The sequence below is a fragment of the Dermacentor albipictus genome, chromosome 1, assembly GCF_038994185.2.
Source record: "Dermacentor albipictus isolate Rhodes 1998 colony chromosome 1, USDA_Dalb.pri_finalv2, whole genome shotgun sequence".
Classification (NCBI taxonomy): domain Eukaryota; kingdom Metazoa; phylum Arthropoda; class Arachnida; order Ixodida; family Ixodidae; genus Dermacentor; species Dermacentor albipictus.
This window is the reverse complement of record NC_091821.1, coordinates 234511463-234532111: the sequence shown is the minus strand read 5'-3', so window position 1 is coordinate 234532111 and position 20649 is coordinate 234511463. Positions and strand designations below refer to the sequence as shown.

Here is a 20649-nt window from a genome sequence, read left to right as displayed (position 1 = left end):
GATAGATAGATAGATAGATAGATAGATAGATAGATAGATAGATAGATAGATAGATAGATAGATAGATAGATAGATAGATAGATAGATAGGGAAAGGTAAGGAGGTCAACCAGACGAGCGTCCGGTTTGCTAACCTACACTGGGGGTGAGGGAAAGGGGAAATAGAAAGAAGAGGAAGGAAGTGATGACTGGGTGCAGTGAAGCACCGCAACACCATAGTGGAGTTCCATAGCTGGCGGTCTGCGTTGATCACATCTGGGACGACCAAAGGGCCAGTGGTCGTTGCTCGAATAGGAGGCTGCGGGTGAGCTATGGGGCTTACTCGATAGTTGCAAGCACTGGATTAAGAGCATCCAGTACTTGCACTGCGCTTCATGCTGACGGAGTATGCAACTTGCTAAAGAGCACACAAAGGGATGTACTGCAGTGGGACGACCAGCGATACTGACGCGGGCAGTGCCCATGCCAACCACTTTGGCCTCCCCACCAATAGGCGACGCTAATAGGGGCTGCAATAGGTCGGAGAGGGAGAGGGGCGGGGTGGCGGAGGGCGAGATGGACGACGTCGCTAAGGCGATGGGGAGCGGGCGTGGCGAGGAGCGTCTGGCACGAGGATGGTCCAAGTGCGTCGAGTAAGACCGAGAAGCACGTGGCCGTGCGGGACTGTCCATGCGAGAGTAGTACGCAAAAAAAAAGTTTTTTCTTGTGGCGAACTCCAACCGCTGCGACAGCGGCGAGCAGCGTGACCAGTCCGGCTGCAGGAGAAACATATGGGTCATTCGTCGGCAGTTCTCCAAGCAGAAGACTTCCGAAATCCTGGTGCACCACATGGGTGATGACGTGAACGGAGCGTGGAACCTGGTTTATCGACGGCAGTATTCAGAGAGAAAGCAGGTTGAATGCAAACTCTTGCCTGACGAAGGCCTGGATCAATAAAATTGCTGGCGCAGATTTTTTCGGTAGACTTCAGAGGAAAGTTGCGTCGGTGAAGACAGTGAAGGATATACGGCCACCAGCTGACGACGAACAATGCGTAGAAAGTTGTCGTAGGCTTGCGGTCGCGTCGGAAGTGCGGAATACGTCGGAAAACCACGTTGCGGTAGTAAGCCGGGCAAACTGACGCGTGATTCGATGACTCTTGGCTTGTTCAAACCGGCGACATTTCTTGATTACGGCTTCAATGGTGGACACATTGCCGTAGGCGAGCCCGTTAAACGCTTCATCAGCGATATGCCTTTCGGCACATGGACCACTTTGTGAGACGCGGGTTCTTTTCCGCAATGGTGCTGACGACCAATGCGGTTGCCGAAGAGGTCGTGGAGCTTTTCTTTGAAGGTACGCCAGGCGTGGACAGGTCTTTCCCGTGACTTTTAAGGTTTTCACGACGAAGAAATTACCTCGGTCGTTCTGCTTCCGCACTGGCCAACGCACATTTACAACTGCATAGTTGAAAAGTGACTTATAAGTCACAGAAATGTACCTCGTATTTTGGGCACATGCTTAAGGTCGTATACTTTGGCTAGCTAAATTCAATGCAAACTTTGCTAACCTTTTCTTTTTTTTTCAGTAGTACCAAGCGCCTTGTACTCCCCTTTACGAACACTGCCGCCACTCGCCTTTCTAACACTCTGTATGCTGAGTGACTCCATGTTGGCTTAAGTGGTCCGCCTGGTTGGATTACTCGTGCAGTAATGTCGCGTTCTGGACACGATTTCCAGAGCCTTCGCTTCTACGGTGTAGATGTGGATATGTCACCCGCCCAATTATTTTCGGTCATATAGAGGAAGAACTTGCTCGACCCCTGATTCGCCCCGGCTTCCCCAGTCAGCTTATTTATTTTAGACGTTCGTCGCACCGGCAGAGGGCTGATGGTGATCGCAGCTGCAGTCCCGGACCAGGACGAATTTTTCTTCAACTTTGAGGCTTTTCTTTCGAGGAATCCGTATGGGTTTCCTTTGTAGCAATTGCTACGAACGGGTGGATGTCTGATTTTCCCTTTATTCAGTGACAGATGAAGCAGTAACAAACGATGGTTTGAATTCTCTGCAGTCTTCTAAATAGCCCGCGTGATGTCGGGAGCAATTGGACGAAGTTCCTTAGCGGCGTTTTTTTCTTGATATTGGAATGAGCAACCATGCACTGTGAATTATCATGGGCATTGAATCTGGCAGCTCCGTCAGCGAGATGGTTGCGGAAAAGGCTCCTAGAAAAGGCCACTAGAATATACTATCATGTTGGCTATCCCGTGCAGGGTAGCCAACCGGACGTCCGTCTCTCTATCTAGACATTTGATCAGCCATCATATTGCATGATGTGTAGAAACGCGTCGTGCTTCCTTGTGTTCGTTTGGTTCGCTATTCTGAAACCGTCGCTCTGCAAAAAGCGCCGAGGAATTTCCTGAAGTCACATATATTTATTCGGAGCTCAAGCGTTGTGTCGAGTCAGCGGAACGTTTACGTATAGTCGAGCTCGCTCTTTGTAATCTATAAATGGACAAGTTTTGACGCTGTATACGTGCCCAGCGTTGTGAAGCTGAGGTCGAATTCACAAAACTTTTTGTACGTAAGAGCTGCTTGCCGTTGGCCGGTCGCCTCCGCTAATAATATCTCCAACATCACAACTTCATGACTGGCATGTGCGGTTACGAAAAAATTTTAGCGCAAGATTATTTTTTGTGAATACAGGGCCTGGACTGTAGCTGTGCATGTTTCGATTACGAATTCTAGATAAAATTTCATGTGTCCCTTTTTCTTCTTTTCTTCCATTCTGTAGAAATAAGCTAACGCGACTTCAGTCATTTCCATTTGTGCTCCTCTATAGTCGATGACTGGTTATGATTTGACTTCATGTGTTTATATTATTATTATTATTATTATTATTATTATTATTATTATTATTATTATTATTATTATTATTATTATTATTATTATTATTGATCAGGATTACATGATGGCGCTCGTCGGAGACACCGGCTGCGTTATATATGCACAGACGTGTGAAAATACTAACACGAGGATTTAAGTTAGAGCGACACTCAAAGCAGATCTCGAGGTGACAGTTCTTAAGTCTTCACAAACAGCAAGTGTTATGCGGGACTTAATAAATGCATGCTGCTGAAATTAAGGCATGCAGACAAGGACACAAGAAGGAACGAAAGAGACAACACGAACACCGCCCTTGTGTTGTATTTTGCCTTCCGTCTTGTGTCCGCGTGTGCGCGCCTCCCTTTCAGTAATATCGACACCTACTAACTTGCTTGATCTACATCTAGTCGCTATAAACTCATTAAATGGCATCTGTTGTTCCTCACCAGCGCAACGCTACCAACGGTGTCGTCAACCAGTTCGTTAAATTTGTTGAAAACGGCTTATACGCTGTACATATGCGACACACATACTATATGTCTGCGTTGAACTTGGTCGCGCATCACTGCGTCATGGCAGTACCCCCTGTATTAACGCCCCGCGTAGGCACTGCATACGCGACCTGGAATATGAAGTAAAGCAAATCGGTTTCCGGAAAAATTAGCAAGTCAGGGTTCAGGTTGACTTAACACTGGCGCTCGCGGAACAAATCACCTCGGGTCACAGTTTTTGCCGGCGAGATTTTCCTTTCGCGGGCGACTCGGCGCGTGCAGCACCCGCTGCAACGGTGGCTCCGTGGCAATGCACACCGAGGCAAGACGCTGAGCAGCGGGCGGAGCCCTTTTTCCGTCCCTCTGTAGACGGCGGCAGAAAACAGGCGCACGTTCGGCAAAAAAGCGCCCAAGATCTCGTCACACGATTTTGGGTGAGGTGGGGGGGGGGGGGGATGTCCGACGGAGCCACTGGCCTAGCCGCGTGGCGAAATCGAAAGGGCGAGCTACATCAGTGACCGGAACTTGGTTGATAGCCCTCGCTCGGCCGGCCTCGTGTATGCTATGTGCATGAGGGGCTTAGAGCAGCCTCGTATATATGAGGCCAGCAGGGCTGCTCACTTGTGCCGTTTCTGCCATAGCGCTTGGGGGACACAATGCATCGAATGCCCATTTCGCGTACCACTGATGTGGGAGGGGAAAAGAAAGGAGTTCTCTAATTCGGGCGCGCCCCTCTCCGGTCTGAGCTATAGCTGGCGCCTGAATACGCTTAGCGAGCTTTGTGGCAACCGCTTGGACTCCGTCGGTTCCCTCTGCGTCTCATTTTTCTTCATCGGCCTTGGGACATCGGCGCATGTGCCTTTCTTGCATGCCTGGGTGCTGCTTCGGTTTCTTATGGCGCGGCTCGGACTTCCCGTTCTCCGGAATTGTGTGGTCGGTTGAATTCTCTTACGGCAGAGTTTGCCCTCGCCGTACTTTGTGATTCTGTAGCGAGGCAGTAGTGCACAATTAGAGAGAACAAGAAAGCATTGTGGCAGTAACCAGACAGTGTAGCAGTGACCCTTTGAAGTTGGGTGCATTGTTCTTTGCAGGGGTACAGCTATAGGACAAAGGCAAATCAATAAGCGCACTGGAGTCCTCGTGCACCCTGAAAACTTCATGCATGCGCCCGCTGGCAGCATGGCAGCTGCTTAGATATGAAAACGGTTACCAATGCGAACCTCTGTTAAGGGCTGTGAACGGCGCAGAAATAAAGAGATGGGAAATTCAAATCCTTTCTGTTCAGCACACCCATCGTGAAATAAGAGAGAAAAGTTGGGTTAAGTACATATGTCATCGCGTACAAGTTTTACTTCTTCCAAATAAGCGCGCATTTATGAGAGAGGGACAAAATGAAAACAACGGAACAGATGACTACATGTATTTCATCTTGCAAGCGCACTTGTATTTATGTAATCGCACACGATACCCGCCGTGGTGGCTTGGAGGCTAGCGCGCTGCGCTGCTAAGCGCGAAGTCGCGAGCTCGAATCCCGGCAGCGGCGGCCGCACTTCAACGCGGGAGGAAGACAAAAAGCGCCCGTGCGCCGTCATTGAGTGTTCGTCCAAGATCCCCAGGTGGTGGTCAAAGTTTTCGGAATAGACGCATTTTTACTTCACGCATTTTTTTACTAAATTATGCATCGAGTACACTGTTAAAATTCATTCGTGCAGTTTGGTTGAAAGCAACAGTGGTGTCATAGACAATAGTACATTAGCGTGGGAAAATATGGCTCGCTGATACTCTTGGGTAAGTGGCGTGGCAAACAGTGTTGATCGTCATAAGTAGTGGCGTGCGTCGCAAGCGGGCGTTTTACGGCGTCAGGGATATGGTAGTGTCCTTGGCTCTAACGGAGTAATAGGCTCAGCCGTGTTAGTGAGAGCGTACAAATTTGCAGATCAGATTGTGCCGCATCGTAGAAAGCACTTGTTTTATTAAATATGATTATTCTTTCCGCGCGGAGTAATTGAAATTGCGATATTTAATGTCTCAAAGCGACAGGCGGGCTCTGGGGGACGCCGCAGCGATCAAAAGGGCTCCGTCCCGGTTAATTTCGACCACCTGGGATTATTTAAGGAGTGCCGAGGGCACCGTGTATTTTTTGCATTCTACACCGATCGAAATGCGACCGCTGTTGCCGGGGGTCGAACCCGTGACGTCGTGCTCAGCAGCCGCACGCCGCTGAAGCACTGCAGCTGAGCATAGGCGTGTAGTTTCTTTTTCCTTTGCCAAAAAGTGGGAATGCAAAAAGAAAAAAGAAAGCTTCCGCAAACGTGAATAACATAGCACTTCAGCTAGATTAGCTCACCTTTAAGGCGCTTAATGTCGCATTCTACATGTATAGTTTCGTTTCTTCCTTGTATATCTGTCCCTTCGCAGAACATGACACCTGAGCACTTTGCGACTGGTATTTGCTCATCAGCACTGTTTATGAGTACAAGTCCGCTTATGTCGGATTATATATTCTTATTCTTATCTTTATTTTTGTTGACGTTTACGCGGTAATTCTGGCGTGCCACGTTTCGGAAGCTCTTTTAAGACTGACGCGTTCGTTCTTATGCTACAGCACGCACAACGGACGATGTCTATTGTAAGCGCTGCAGTAAAGAACGATCTACATGTTATAGGTACTTCCCAGCTGCATTCTTCCCCTTCTCCCTTCCCCCAGCGTGAGGTAGCCAACCAGACCCCTGACTGGTTAACATCCCTGCCTTCCTATATTCATCTCTCTCTCTCTCTCTCTCTCTCTCTCTCTCTCTCTCTCTCTCTCTCTCTCTCTCTCTCTCTCTCTCTCTCTCTCTCTCTCTCTCTCACCGACCCCTTGCGCACCTCTGCGCGGGTGATCGGGCTGATGGCATTGGTCGGCCCGCCCGAATCTTTGTCTTGGGCTGGGTCCGAGCCAAAGTGCACGCTTATTGGCTGCACCGACTGCACACCAATACTGAGTGCATCCTTGCAGTGACGAGCAGATTTGTCGCGCTGCGCTGCAAATGTTTACTAAGAGTGACACTGCGCAACACGCTGCTAATATTACTGCATGTCATGTGGCGCTGTCCACTGATGTCACTGCATATGCAGTTTTTAATTCTTTGGCTCATTCCAGGCACTTTGTGGTAGCTGTAGATAGGTTCCTGTCACGCGTCGCTTTGGGCCTCTTCTATTAAAGATAAAAATTGCAAGTGTCCGATGGTTGGATCGAACATCCGCCGCCAGCTCAACAGCCATGGCAACAGCCATGGCCCTGACCAATAGGCAACATTTTTTTTTTTTGCTTTTGTGGCACTTGCACGGCACAAATGTATATCATAGATATACAGACAAAGGAGCTAATGAGTATCTTCCACTTGCCCGGCAACTTATACGCCCCGTCAAGTTTCTATGCATCCTTGAGAAATGCTGCTCGGGCAACCGTCAAGTTTAACAAGAAACACTAAAATGGACGAGAGCTTCTTTCTCGTGTTTGCCCAAGCCAGATAGAGAGAGAGAAAATGATAAATGAAAGGCATGGAGGTTAACCAGGACTGAGCCCGGTTGGCTAGCCTACACTGGGGAAAGGGAAAGGGGGAGTGAAATATTAAAAGAAGAAGGAAAGGTGCACTGGGGATATCGATCGCTCACTCAATCCAGATCACAGACGGCGACTCAATCCGGTAGCTTTCAAATATCGCAGCAGCGCTTTTGTGGCCTTTTGTAGCTGCGATATTCGAGGCCATTGTCCCAAGATCTTGTTCAATGTGAACGGTTTTCTAACTAACTGAGTGAGGGCTGTGCAGAAATCACGTCTTTCATTTTCAAAAGATGGGCAGTAGCACAGTAGATATTCTATAGTCCCCTCGACGCAACAGGCATTGCACTCGGCGCTATTAGCCATTCCAATCAAACATGCATAGGCTTTGGCGAATGCAACGCCCAAGCGTAAGGGGCACAGCATTGTTTCCTCATTTCGCGGAAGCCCAGGTAACAGCCGCAGTTGCATAGATGGGTCGAGGGAATGCCAGAAAATCCCCAGAGATAGATATGAGGTCTTTCTCTTGGGGACTCTTGCTTTTAACGCGCGTTTATTTCTAGGTATGGCGGAGGATGACGCGCTTTACTCCAGATAACCGCAGCTTAAAATACCGTCCATATACGGGATAGTAGCGGCCGATAAAGAGTCCGCAATGGCGAAGCTGCAGTTCTTTGTCGTCAGTGGTTCGCCCGTGCCACCAGGGTGCACGTAACATAAGGTTTGCCGCCAGTGCCAGGGTCGCCGGCGACGGGAGGCGATATTGACAGTACGTGCCACATGGGCCCGGTCTGCGTATAGGCTCCACCCAGCCATGAACATCAACTTCAGTGTAACCTGCAAATGGCTATTTTACAACAAAACGAATTCACAAGGACAGCGTGTCATCGTTGGTCTCATGTTTATTTAGAACGTGCATTATACATTGGCCTTAATTTATTTTGTAAGAGTGATATAAGGCAATGCAAAAACAAAAATTCAACTAAATCATCAATTTTTTTTTTTTTTTGCAGTATGATTATACTTGAGAAGATCTTTCCTTTCTCTCATCTCATCCTTCTCTTTTTATTCATTCCTTTCTTTCTGTATTTATTTATTTATTTATTTATTTGTTTGTTTGTTTATTTATTTATTTATTTATCGGAAGCCAGATATCGGTACCACTCCTGACGCTATACCTCGCAGATCCATGTATCATTTTACAGCGAAGCTGTATATGGCAAAGTTCCATCTATTTTTACAAGATATGCGCCGTTACACCTGCGGTAAATATGAACTTTTGTTCCACTTAATTAATTAACAAAAACTCGTTTTATTCATTGAAGAACAAAAATAACTGGAACGACTATGCGTTTCTCCGCAAAGTTCGGCAATAAATATCTCGAAACTGGTGTCACCCTGAGAATTTGTTCCAAGTGGATTCGCCTCGCGGATTTCCCGGCTAGTATTTGTAAATCGCAATATGTGTCATAAGGTAACTAGGTAAAAACATAATTAAAGAATTTCTGGTAATTAGTCGATTATGCATATGAATTTTTTGTGCAAGGAGTGTCCGCCTCTTCGAGTAGGCCAACTCATGAACCAGAATTCTGCTATCTTCCACAGGCAATATTTTAAAAAAAATTTTGAAAGTGTTCGCTGAAACATTCGGTATAAGGAATCTGCTTATAAAGTCATGTGTGCCATGTGTCCTACCGCCATTGTGCCAGTGACCGCCCCTGACCTCTGCGGAATTACGCAGTGAGACAACAAATATTGCCAAAATATTCTTACTGTGGCATATATACATCTTTAAGCACATAATTGCTTTATTCAAACCAAGCTTTCATTTTCTACCTGGAATTTGGCGCGTCTGCTCTGTCACTTTCTTGCCGAGAAACATGGGTCCATCTCGGCCAGAGATGGTGGAGCTGTAATCGAAACTGGCTGGATCCCGCAGTCAGTGTAATCCGCCGTCGCGTGGGCCACGTGGGTCGCGTTTAGGGAGGGGGGTATCCGTGTCTCGCCATCCTCTCGGGCAGGCATGCGTTCGCTATGCTGCAAAATGCGGTGCGGAACACGAACAGTTAGTTACATGCGCGTCACCGCGATGCCAAAGAGCGCAAAACTTTTGCCATGGTAGAAGAACGTGACGAGTTCCTTATGCGTACTTGGAAATAAAATAAAACGGCACGCATGACGTGTCCCTTTTCATAGCATTTAATTCAAATGTTTCAATGAACTTTCAGAGCGATAGCTCTGCTGCTCCAGGCACAAACCCAGGAGACGCCTGGTTCCGTAAATCTGACCTTCAAGCTCAGCCAAGGTCAAACTGGGACTTAGCCTGCCACTACCGGCGGCTGCTGCGTACGCTGCGTGGGTGCCCGTATCTTGAAAGCGATCTGCGATCTGGACAAAGTGCGCCGAGTGCTGGTGGCTTCGTATGCGCTTTCGGCGCTTAGTTGGAGTTGAAGCCAGACGCAGCATGAAGATCACTTCGCTCGCTGCTGCTGCCGCGCCGACCAGCGTCTGTGTGTTGTCTTGTGGTGCAATTGTAGATGCGCCACGTTGCTGACGGCGCCGAGCAGCGTCTGTGCCCTTTCCCAAAGCAAGCAAAACCGTGCTATGACGTTCAACCAAGGTAATTTTGTAAGCTTCGCTTAACGTTGACTCCAACAAGTGCGTTTAATCGGCCGTAATTTTTCCTCAAGCCAACCCACGTCTAAAAACTAAACGTTTCTGCATGATCGAAAGACGCGTGAGTATATATGATGAGACTGCTTGTTATTATTCGCGAATATCTTTTATTGTGACATATGGACACTCTAGGCGAATCATCGACGTTGCCGTGAAGTTCCTTATAAAGATCAAGCGCGTTAAGATCCTCTGGCGCCCCTCGAGCCGTATCCGGCGAGTGCGAGGGTAAGCGTGCGCTGATGAGCCGAGAAGGATGGCGGCTTGATCGGCGTCCAATTTTGAAGGTCCATTGATAAAGCTCGCGCAAGGCGGAGGAGGAGGGGGGCACGTGAGTCCCCGTCTCCTTCTCTAGCCCGGCCGTCTGCAGCCCGCGCCCTATATATTGGAGGTAACCTCCGGCGGGTTTAAAGGTCAGGGCGACCAGAGATGGCTGGTGGCTCCATGTGCGATGTCTTTGCGCATGCGTAGTGCTGGATGACCAGTCTCAAGTTTCGGAGAAGCATTGAAGCTTAAGGCAGCAGAAGCGTTCGCTTCCCTCTGGCTGCGCTCTTCACCACGCCAGCGTAGTGACAGCGAGTGTCCGTCGTCATAGAGTGAAATCTGTTCAAGTTTGCATGTGCGCGCGTGACACCATGCTTGCTAATTTAATTAGTAAGCGATTATTTATTGTAATTTATACGGCCGATAAAACCATGAAGCTCACTTCGTGTATGTAGTAGTCTAATACTTTTCTATAGTCATCAATGCTTCGCAAGCTTTCGGGCGAAACTGCGACCTTTTTTTTTCTTTTTGCTTAGTAGTCACATGGCACGGCGATTTCTACATCACATGACAAAACAAACACGAACAGCCATAGAATACAGCTATTCTATACAAATCAGCATACGTTCCAGTCAACACACAACAGCTTGTACACTAGCAGGCAAAAAAATACAAAAAATACAAAAAAAGGAGAGGTGACACACCTATCTACGTATATATGTAAGTAACTAAATGCGCAATAAATAGGCTGTCGCTCTGAACTTCAGGCTCCAGCGTAGTGCGTAGAACACGGGCGAACACTCTTATGTGTAAAGTATATCAAACCGCTCGCCGGCGCGGAAACGGCTCATATTTCGAACGAAAGCCCATGCGCCCTTCCTCTCGAGGTAGCTGGGCCTGCTTCTTCCCGGACGGTACCACTTCCCGAAATTCCGACTAAAAATATTGGTGACAGTCGTAACCCGTCGTGGTCGCTTAGCGGCTTTGGCGTTGCGCTGCTAAGCAGGAGGTCGCGGAATCAAATCCCGACCGCGGCGGCCGCATTTCGATGCGGACGAAATGCAATGACGCCCGCGTGTACCGTACATTGCGTGGACGTTGAAGAATCCCAGGTGGTTAAAATAAATCCGGAGTGCCCCACTGCGGCGTGCCTCATAATCATATCTTGGTTTTTTGCACGTAAAACGCCAGAATGAATTTAAGTTATTGACAGTCGTAGCACGTTGTCATTGTCTCGTGCAACGGTAGCATCATTGCCTTGAGTCGCATGTCCCGTAAACAGAAATACACCGGCTTCCCATCGAGGGCAGTCCCTTTCTGCCCTCGATGCCGGTTACATAAAATCGCCAAAGACGAGTTCTCGACTTAGCCCCGTGTGGCGCGTCCATGCGATGTGCCTTCCTACCTTATCAATCGGCAAGTATACCTAGCATACCAAGCAAAATAGGTATACAAAGTATACATATAACCCGCCGTGGTTGCTCAGTGGCTATGGTGTTGGGCTGCTGAGCACAAGGTCGCGGGATCGAATCCCGGCCACGGCGGCCGCATTTCGATGGGGGCGAAATGCGAAAACACCCGTGTACTTAGATTTAGGTGCACGTTAAAGAACCCCAGGTGGTCAAAATTTCCGGAGTCCCCCACTACGGCGTGCCTCATAATCAGAAAGTGGTTTTGGCACGTAAAACCCCATATATTAAAAATTAATTAAAAGTATACATATATCTTTGGCTCGGAGTCGCCCGGCCGGCGTCGTGGCGTTCATTTCGCGCTGCACGACATTCACGCTTTCACCGCTGCCAAATGAAAGGCGGTTCCTGCCTTTATCGGTAATTACGCTGAACATAATTGACCCTGCATTACATCACGGTCATCACGAACCGTGAACGAACGCGCTGACGCCGAAGTTACTTCTGAGATACGTTTCACGTGGTTGCCATTTTATTGCCCGTTTACGTTGGTGTGACGCACACGAATACCTATAGGATAATAGAGAGAGCCGACACGCAACTCGACTCTGGTGCATTCGTAACCAGGTGCGCGCGTGCGGAGTTGCGCGGCACTGTCGCCGAGTCCGGTTTTTCTGGGTCTGCTCCCCTCTGTAACATAGACGACGCGACACACGTCGCATCGCCTCGTGTATGTATGGAACCGAGATTAAACAGCGCGAATAAAACAAGGACACGAGGAAACAAATAATAATAATATTTGGGGTTTTACGTGCCAAAACCACTTTCTGATTATGAGGCACGCCGTAGTGGAGGACTCCGGAAATTTTGACCACCTGGGGTTCTTTAACGTGCACCTAAATCTAAGCACACGGGTGTTTTCGCATTTCGCCCCCATCGAAATGCGGCCGCCGTGGCCGGGATTCGATCCCGCGACCTCGTGCTCAGCAGCCCAACACCATAGCCACTGAGCAACCACGGCGGGTGACACGAGGAAACAAATTCCACAATTTCAAATAAAATTCCAGTTGGCAGTCAGCGCTCTTCTGTGGTACTTGTTTCCTCATGTCCTATTCGCGCTGTCTAACCTCAGTTCCAAATGTGAACCAGCTAGCCCTCATCGAGATCTTACCAACGTGCTTGCACGTCGATTCCATTGCAGAGCCGGGCACGGTGGTGGTGCGTCGCTTCCAGCCCCGCGTGGCCACGGTTGTGCGCGAGAAGGCTGGCGAGCAGTGCGACGAGGGCGGCCGCCAAAACGAGGACGATGCCGAGACGGAGGCGGCCGCCGGCGAGCGCCGCAACGGCAAGAGCCACGGAGCACTGGGCGACGCCCGGCCGCTGCCGCCTGTCGACACGCTGGAGGCCTGCGACAAAGCCGCAAACAGGTCGGCACGCACTACAGACGCACGCGCGCGGCGATCCATCCTCATCGCGTGGCGGCGATAGTGCGTCTGGCGCCTGGGAGCAGTTACTTAACGCCGTGGCGCTGTCCACTATAGGATTAATCGCATGTAGCGCGGATCACCCGATCGTCATTTGTTCGTGCGTCGGAATCGGAAAACTTTCTCGTCGACAACGACGACAGATCAGATTTCTTTTTAATGACACTGGGAAGTTAATCATTCCTCCGCGGGAAAAAGAAAGAAAATCCGGCGTCAAAAGAAACGCAACCGTATTAGTCGGTAAGATTTCACATTGCTGCACTTGTTTTGGTCAAGCGCACGTTAAATTTCTAGGAAAATAATATATTCGTAAGAGCTCTCGGTAGTCTGAAGCGAGTCCTGGTATACCATTGTAACAGATTCTGAGCAAGTGTCAACTGTTTTCGTTCACAGAAAACCGCTGTTTTTGCAGCCTGTAACATAGTTAAAGCGGCATCTCTTTTATTGTTGCGCATTTGCATGTGCAAGTTTGGTGTCTTGATCAAAAAGAAAGGGGGGGGGGGGAGTGGTGAGTAGTTGAAAAGGCATTTTCAATCAGCGCTTTGCCTGAGTCCGGCAATTGATTTCTTCGTGTTCTTCTTCCCTAATCTATTAGGTTGCGAGACCTGTCGACGCACCTCCAACACGGCGACGTTCCTTTAGATATGCTTCAAAAAACACTTCAATACGCAGCCTGCGTCCTTGAAGCCGTTTGCCAAGATGAAACAAGGTAAGCACTGGGCATCACCGGACTGGCGGCTCAATCGAATTTTGGATGCCCTTGTTGGTTTGATTTTCAATACTTCTCGTTTTAGTCTGGCTGTACGTATATTTAACATTTCGCTTATAAAGAACAGGCCTTACTTTATTTTGTGCGCTCTGTCAAATCATCGTGGAACAGCGGTTATGTACGTGTTAAAGTATAACATCTTAAACAATTCAGCTTGCTTGTTAATGGCTGACACACATTAAATCGCTGGCCAGTTGTGCTTCATATAAGTAACGTGATCTAACATGCTTAGCGCATGGCAACCGCAACGCCAGTAATGCATTGCATTTGTGACCGGGCTTCACTTGCACAGCAGTTTTTGTTTCATGGTTTTTTTGCATTGTTTCGATGTCTCCGTCTGCGTGTGCGCGGCGCCTACTCTCCGCAGTCTGAATTCTGGCCTGTTTTCTGAGCCGCTCTCTGTGTAGGTATGCGCTGAGGTGCATGGGTGGCCGGTTCTCTTCTTTCCTTGTCTTCTCTCTATCCCCTTCTCTTTCTGCTATGTGTTTCGCTCCCCAGGAGGCAGACGCCGATTCCACCCCAGCCACCACCTTCTTCGCTTCTCGAAACGCCGTTACCACCATCCGGGGTGGCGACGTCTTTGTCAGTGTGTCCCAACGAGAAGAAAATTCCTGCCACCGATGTTCTCCCGGCAGACAGCGTCCCGCGGCAGCCGGGGGTTGAACAGCGGCGAAGGGCCCTCATAAACGCCAACTCAAAGTTCAACAGGTTAAACTCGACGTGCAACCCCACTGCCCTCCCTCCAACCAACCCACGCCCCCCCGCTAAAGCGGAATGTGCTGACCCTCTGGCAGCCCTTCTCTCGGCTCGCTTGTGGCATTGGCCAAAGTGGTCGACTGCAGAAGTGAAAGACAGCACTCCGGTGAACTTCACCGACCTGTCACTGGCCAGTTTGAACTATGTTTCGATCCATCCCAAGTTGGAATGTTTGTAAGCTCTGTGAAAAATTTACAAAAATTCTACAGAAAGACGTAACAAGGAGAAAGAAGAGTTAACTGCGCGGCCAACAAAAAGTTACAAACTGGACGTGCCTGCCCGTTCGCATCCTAACGCTTTTTCTTCATCGCCTCTTTCGCCACTGCCACGAGCGAAGTCCTAAACCGTTTTACTAACTATTTACTAAACACAAGTAAACATGAGATATTATGGTGTGTCGAGAGTTGTAGACTCGATTTTTGACCACTTTCTTTTTTTTCTGATTCGTTATACGATACATGTCTAATCATAAAATGTTTGAGACTGCTTTGGTATAAACAACTTGCCCACCGTTATCATGCTTCGTTATCACGCTTCGAATCTTTTGCGCTTGGCGAATTGATTTCCGCGCAGTGTACACGACCAACTTCTTTTTTTTTTTTTACTTAAACAATTTATCTTCCCTCTATATAGTTAGCAGGCTGAATTAGCTGCAATTAGGCGTGACGAAATAATTTAAGATTCTGGTTTAAGGAGGTAAATCTAATGTTATTGCCGGATGATTTGCCTTTCGTAAATACCGCTGAAAGTAAATTACGCTACGACCCACGCATGCTTGTGCTCTTACAGCTCATGCACACACCATGATATCTCAAGCATTTAAAACAAAGGAACTAAAAAAGTGTTTTTAACCGCTGCATACGAATAACTGGCTGCTTTATCTGTGCTATTTACATTTTCATTCTAAGTTGCTTACAGTGCGTCTTGCGTGTGCCTTTTTCTTTCTGTATTTCTGTTCTTTTAACAGCATATCTTGTCAATAGTTGTTCATGGTCAGTGCAGTAACTCTTTTATTCTTTGTGATGTGCTGTGTGCCCAAACCAAGAGGCGCTATACACTAAGTTAATCAGTATGCTGGGTTCTGAGCGCTGGATTCTGGCCACATAGGTCAGTGTATATTACTTTTCGCAAAAAAAAAAAGAAAAACGCTTTCAACGTGCATCTTAAAACTGACTAAACAGGGAGCTACTTGGTTTGGGACTTCACTGAAAGATGCCTGCCAGCATGCGACAGGTCTGTGAACATGAGGTGTCGTTCGAGTGTGTTTGTGTAATGTACGTGCATGCATGTTGTGTGTATGTCTGTCATGAATGTTCTTGCGCAGGCTTTTGTTTTTGCCTTGCATCAGCCAACACCACTCTTTTAAGTTTTTGCGCCATGGCGGTCGCTTTTCGCGTGGATATTAGAGCACAGCTTCTGCCACCTGCATCTGGAGTACCATTGGCTGCTACGTTTAAGCATTCCATTGAATTTTATATAGAAGTATTGCTGCTATAGCACAATAGTGAAGGACAGATACGCTGTGGAAGCTAAAGCTCAATAACGTTTACAAAAGGCCACAAGATAGCGGCATAGTCGGAAGATTCCAATCGTCTAGAACACCAGAATGTTCTGCTCCGGCTTCTATGGCTGGGTGTTTGTAGTGGCTCTGTGCTGCGGCATAGAATTTAAAACTCAGTGGTCCCGACCAGAATCAACTCTCCGATCCCACTCTTCCTTTATGAGTTTTGGAATGCGTGTCAAGTCTCCGACACCATATACATTGCCAACATACTTACATCCATGCAAACAAGAAACGAAGTGAGTTCTTAGATGCACCTGTATCGCGGAGGCCGTTCCCTTTTGACTTGACCACATTATGGAAACAGGCCACACTGGAATCTCGCTTTTGTTATTCCGAAATTGTGTAACCTAAATCTAGCAATCGGAACACTGTGAACTTGTGGTATGATGTGGAGTAATTTGCATGTCCCTTTTTTTTTGCATTTACCGTCCACCATATCATGTAAAAAAAAAATTAAATAACGTAGCGTGACTCGATCTCATAGTTACGTGTTTTACGTTGGCGCATCTAAACAAACAACTTGCACAAGCTTGAAGGAGTGGTCTGCTTGCTATTCATGCTATGCCGGAAAATCTTTTCGTTAAGAAGTTTAAGCTTGAAATATGATAATGAAAGAAGAAAACTGCACCGCCGATTTATCAAGGAAGGTTAATGAACTTTTCCAGGTGCTCGTTTATCAATTAATCGTGTCTCTAGGCGCTCTTGTTTGTCCGGTCATACGTTTTAATTGAGCATACGTAATGAGGCAAATTTTATTTTATCGTGAAACTTTGTTTTCATTATGTTCGCTAGCTCCTACATTTGCGTTCACATAGGTGCGTAGGTTAGCGGGCAAGCTCCAGGACATTTTTATTGTTTGCTTTCAGTCATGTACCCGGGCACTCTTTCTAACAGTCAGGAGAAGATCGTGACAAATTACCGTCCATTCGGTGCACGTCATAGAACCCCAGTTTGCCGAAATTACTCGGGGAGCGTTCCACAGCGGCTTCTCTCATGGCTGCTGAGGTGTATTGAGACACTAAATCCCTTGAAATAAAAGTAGCGACAATATTGGCTAGGAAGTGGTTAATCTTTTACGCTGTAGTGTCCGGCAAAATTCCAGCATCTCGTTCTACATGTTTGCGTGTCTACGTAACACAAAGTTATCGCGCGCTACTCAAGAAGCACTTTGGCGCTGCTGCTGCTTTAGTTTACTGAACACGTATATGACATGAAAGTACAACGAAAAGATTCTCTTAGCATGCATGAAATGCTCCTGCTTTGCCAGCCATGGCTGCTTTATTGTTCGCAATCCCATTAAAACCTTTGTTCCTCTAAATTAAAAATGTTACTAACACTATTGGACTTGTCACATGTGTAAAGGGGACACTTAAACTTATCACTTTGTCAAAAAATTATAAACCCTTCGAACGAAAATAGCAGTTATTCGTATTTTCTCTGTCGGTTAAATTGGCCTTACTTTATTTGCTATCATGTACAGAAGGAAATAAACGACCACTTTCAGTTAATATGATATTTTTGACCGACATTGGATACAAAGTTGTCCACAGTAAATTAAAAGGCTTCATAGTGCACAGCATAGCACGTCGCTGAGTCACAGATAGTGATCGCGTCACTAACGAAGCAACTTCACGATATACCAAAGAAACGTTTTGCGATTCTGAATGGTTGTACATCATGGGCTGTGATACAGATACTGCTTTCAGATACTTATACGTGAAACCTACATTTGTGAGTTAGTCAAATGAAAAAAAAAAACGATTGGTATAAGTGCTACCTTCGTGTTCCCGTCTCGTTCGGGATTCCTAAGGCACGTCCTGCCTCTTGTCGTTGAGAAGAGATGTCCAAAATTTCGACCAGGCCGCGAGTGCATCTCTCCTACTGCACCCAAAAGGGTCAAGGCAAAGAAGACGCAATGTGAATCGGATAGTGACCATACACCTTATCAGAAAATGAGCCTAATAGCTAAAATTACAGTCATGGACCAATTCTCCGAATGTAAGTGGCATTTTGTCATGCAGGTATCCCACGTTCACATGAAGCAGACCAAAGTCTCCCCTTAGTCGTTATCCAAGTGATGAAGCAGTGACGGCAAGCACATTCACGGCATCTTTTTTTTTTTTTTGCCCTATCGACGAACTAGTTCCAAGCCATCAAGTTTACATCAGCGAAGCGAGAAGGTTCACCGCATGGCTTTAACAGCATCAATGAGACATCAGACGACACTTGCCCTGGTGGAAAATGTGCCTGCAAATGTGGAGCATATGTATAGGCTGTTGTTGATGGGGCATATGCATACTGAACTCGTTGTTATAACACTTCATTGCACCGGAGTGGGGAACGCTTTCTGTAGTTGCTTGAATCGCGATAGGCTAAGTCCCACTCGAAGGATAGGTTCCGTCTATGCTTAGTTACAGGACGTGTCGCAACGTAACAAAAAACTAATTATAGTCGGCGTTGTGGGGCATAATGAACGCTGGGATGGTTTCATCATAGCACTCATGTTGCTTTGCGTCGCTCTTCTCTTGCACTTAGACAAAACAATTATTATTATTATTTATTTTGAACACATATATACAATTAACAGGAAAGGGAAAACGAGGACCAGGCAGGCCACTGCCACTGGAAGGGGCACAACGCCCGCCTACAGGCGTTGTGCCCCTTCCGGTGAGTGTAACCAAAAATAACGCATGTGAAGTTGTGCGGTGCCTTTTTTATCATTTGGTGCCAACAATAGGCTTGTGTAAAGTGCTGACTAAAAGGTCCCGTTTGGTCTTATACCATGTCGGCGTGGTACATGCCCCGTTACTGAACCAAACGATAGTTTTCAAGTAATTTTGTTTGAGACACGTTTTGTTCAGCTGTTCTACGCAGACTGTAGGAATTGTTTAAGTGTGTCCATCGCACTAATCGAACATGTTCACAGGCACTACTGTCGGGTAGTCAAACCTAACGACAAGGCTTCTTATGAAATCACCAGTAGTTTGCTCGGCAACATGAAAAGGAACCTAAACACTCGCGCCCACTGTACCAGCTATTGTTGCGTAACTGACGACGAACTTTTGCCTGCATCATGTGAACTGGGAGCTCGTATGCACTCCGAGACGTTTTGTTCCACGGAATGGTCACTGGCTGCAATTTCAGTGCTTTATTGAAATACCATGAACGCTGACCGCACTAACTTTTACCGGACATTTCGCCACGCAGTATAGAATACGGGGACTGAGAGCAAATGGTGCACAGATATATGTCACTATACCCCAAAAACCATGTGACAGATCCATTGTAAACAAATTAACGCAAACCCCTCCCACTGACTCATTAGGGGAAAAAAGAAGAAATTATAAAGGCAGGTGCGGCATCGCGGTTTCTTCATTTATGTTCCAGTTCTAGATGTTCTGTGGTTTTATTACTGCTGTGGACTAGATTCTGTAGGCTGCGGAACACAGCGGTGACCGTCAACGTGGCATCGATCGGTGTCTTCCTTCCATCCCTCACCCCGACTGCTTATCTCGAGCAGTTCTTTTTTTACTGTTCCTACATTCCTGTTAACCTAAGCACCTTGGACCTGCCTGTGCTGGCGCTGCCGCCATCATTCCAGCATTGCATCATTATTATTAGATGTTATAATTTCGTAGCGCCGAAACAAAGGACGAGGCAGAAGGGAAATGACATACATAAGCTCTATGTAGTGTCGCACTTGTGTATGTCCTTTCCCTTCTGTCTGATCATTTGTTTCCGCCCTACGAAGTTGCATCATGGAATACCACCTAGCCTGATCTCTAACACCGTTATTATTGGGTGTTGAAACCTACAGAATGCTGCGATGGAGCGGGAAAACGAAAGAAAATAAACATGCTTGAGAGGCCGCCTCCATGCGCGAGCTCTAGATCGAATGTCAGGAGTTGACGAAGCGCATCGTCGTCAAGTCTTTGGAGCTGAGGCGTAAGGTGCCGCTAACACTTTTTGTGTGTGGACGAAGCTGTTTCAGGACTTCCATCTTCGCGAGCTTGTCAGTTACATTTGTCAACAATTGGGAAGAACTCAGAGGCCCAAACCACAAAGGTTTGCGAACCTAAGAAACATTTGTTATTGGCGAGCCGCGCTTGCTAGTTTAAATGTCAGCTGTCGCGCTGCTAAGTCCGAGGGCGCGGGACCAAATCCCGACCGCAGCGGCCGCGTTTAGATGGACGCGAAATGCAAAAACCACCGTGCACCGTGCATTGAGTGCACGTTGAAGTACCCCTGGTCGTCGAAATTAATCCGGAGCCTCCCAATGCGGTGTGCCTCATGGTAATATCGTGGTTTTGGCCCGTAAAACTCCTGAATTAAATTTGTATATGTGCTAGCTATCGCGGTTGGCCGGTGACTGTTCTTACGAGTTGCTCTAGAATAAGAATAGCTTTGGGAATACAGGCCAAGACCAGCCACAGCACTGTGAGCATTAGTTTCTTCCCAGCCCAAAATACTGCGAGAAGTCTGAATTCATTAAAAAAAGAAGCACTACAAATGAAGCACGTACAACTGCAACTAAAAGTTCAAAGCATAAAAATCCTACCTAAAGATTTCAAAATTCGAAACAGAAAATTTTGTTGCCCTGTCATAATTTAAGTTGCGAATTAAAAACCGGCCTTGATTAATTTATAGTGCGCTTTCTCTCTTATTTTAGCATTATGGTAGAAGTCTGTACTGGACTATTTGTCGTAGTAGCTGCTGAACGAGCTGCTTTGTTGATGCGGACCCAGTTTTTCAAGGGTCGTTATTTTTGTGACGTCGGCAGGAGGAAGAGGAGGAGATAACTTGATTGGGTCCTGAGGAACCCCTTACCACCC

General features: G+C 47.2%; 1 protein-coding gene across 4 annotated transcripts in view; it reads left to right on the top strand.

The window, feature by feature from the left end:
* Pde1c (Phosphodiesterase 1c) overlaps positions 1–20649 on the top strand; it is an 879030-nt gene that overhangs the window by 810458 nt on the left and 47923 nt on the right. For 2 of the 4 annotated variants that reach the window (XM_070531076.1, XM_070531075.1), the window contains exons 5-7: positions 12446–12671; positions 13324–13437; positions 13996–14205. In XM_070531076.1, the coding sequence (XP_070387177.1) occupies positions 12446–12671; positions 13324–13437; positions 13996–14205 (550 nt within the window). The remainder of the gene's footprint in view (positions 1–12445; positions 12672–13323; positions 13438–13995; positions 14206–20649) is intronic. The other 2 variants (XM_070531078.1, XM_070531077.1) reach the window with 1 other exon arrangement.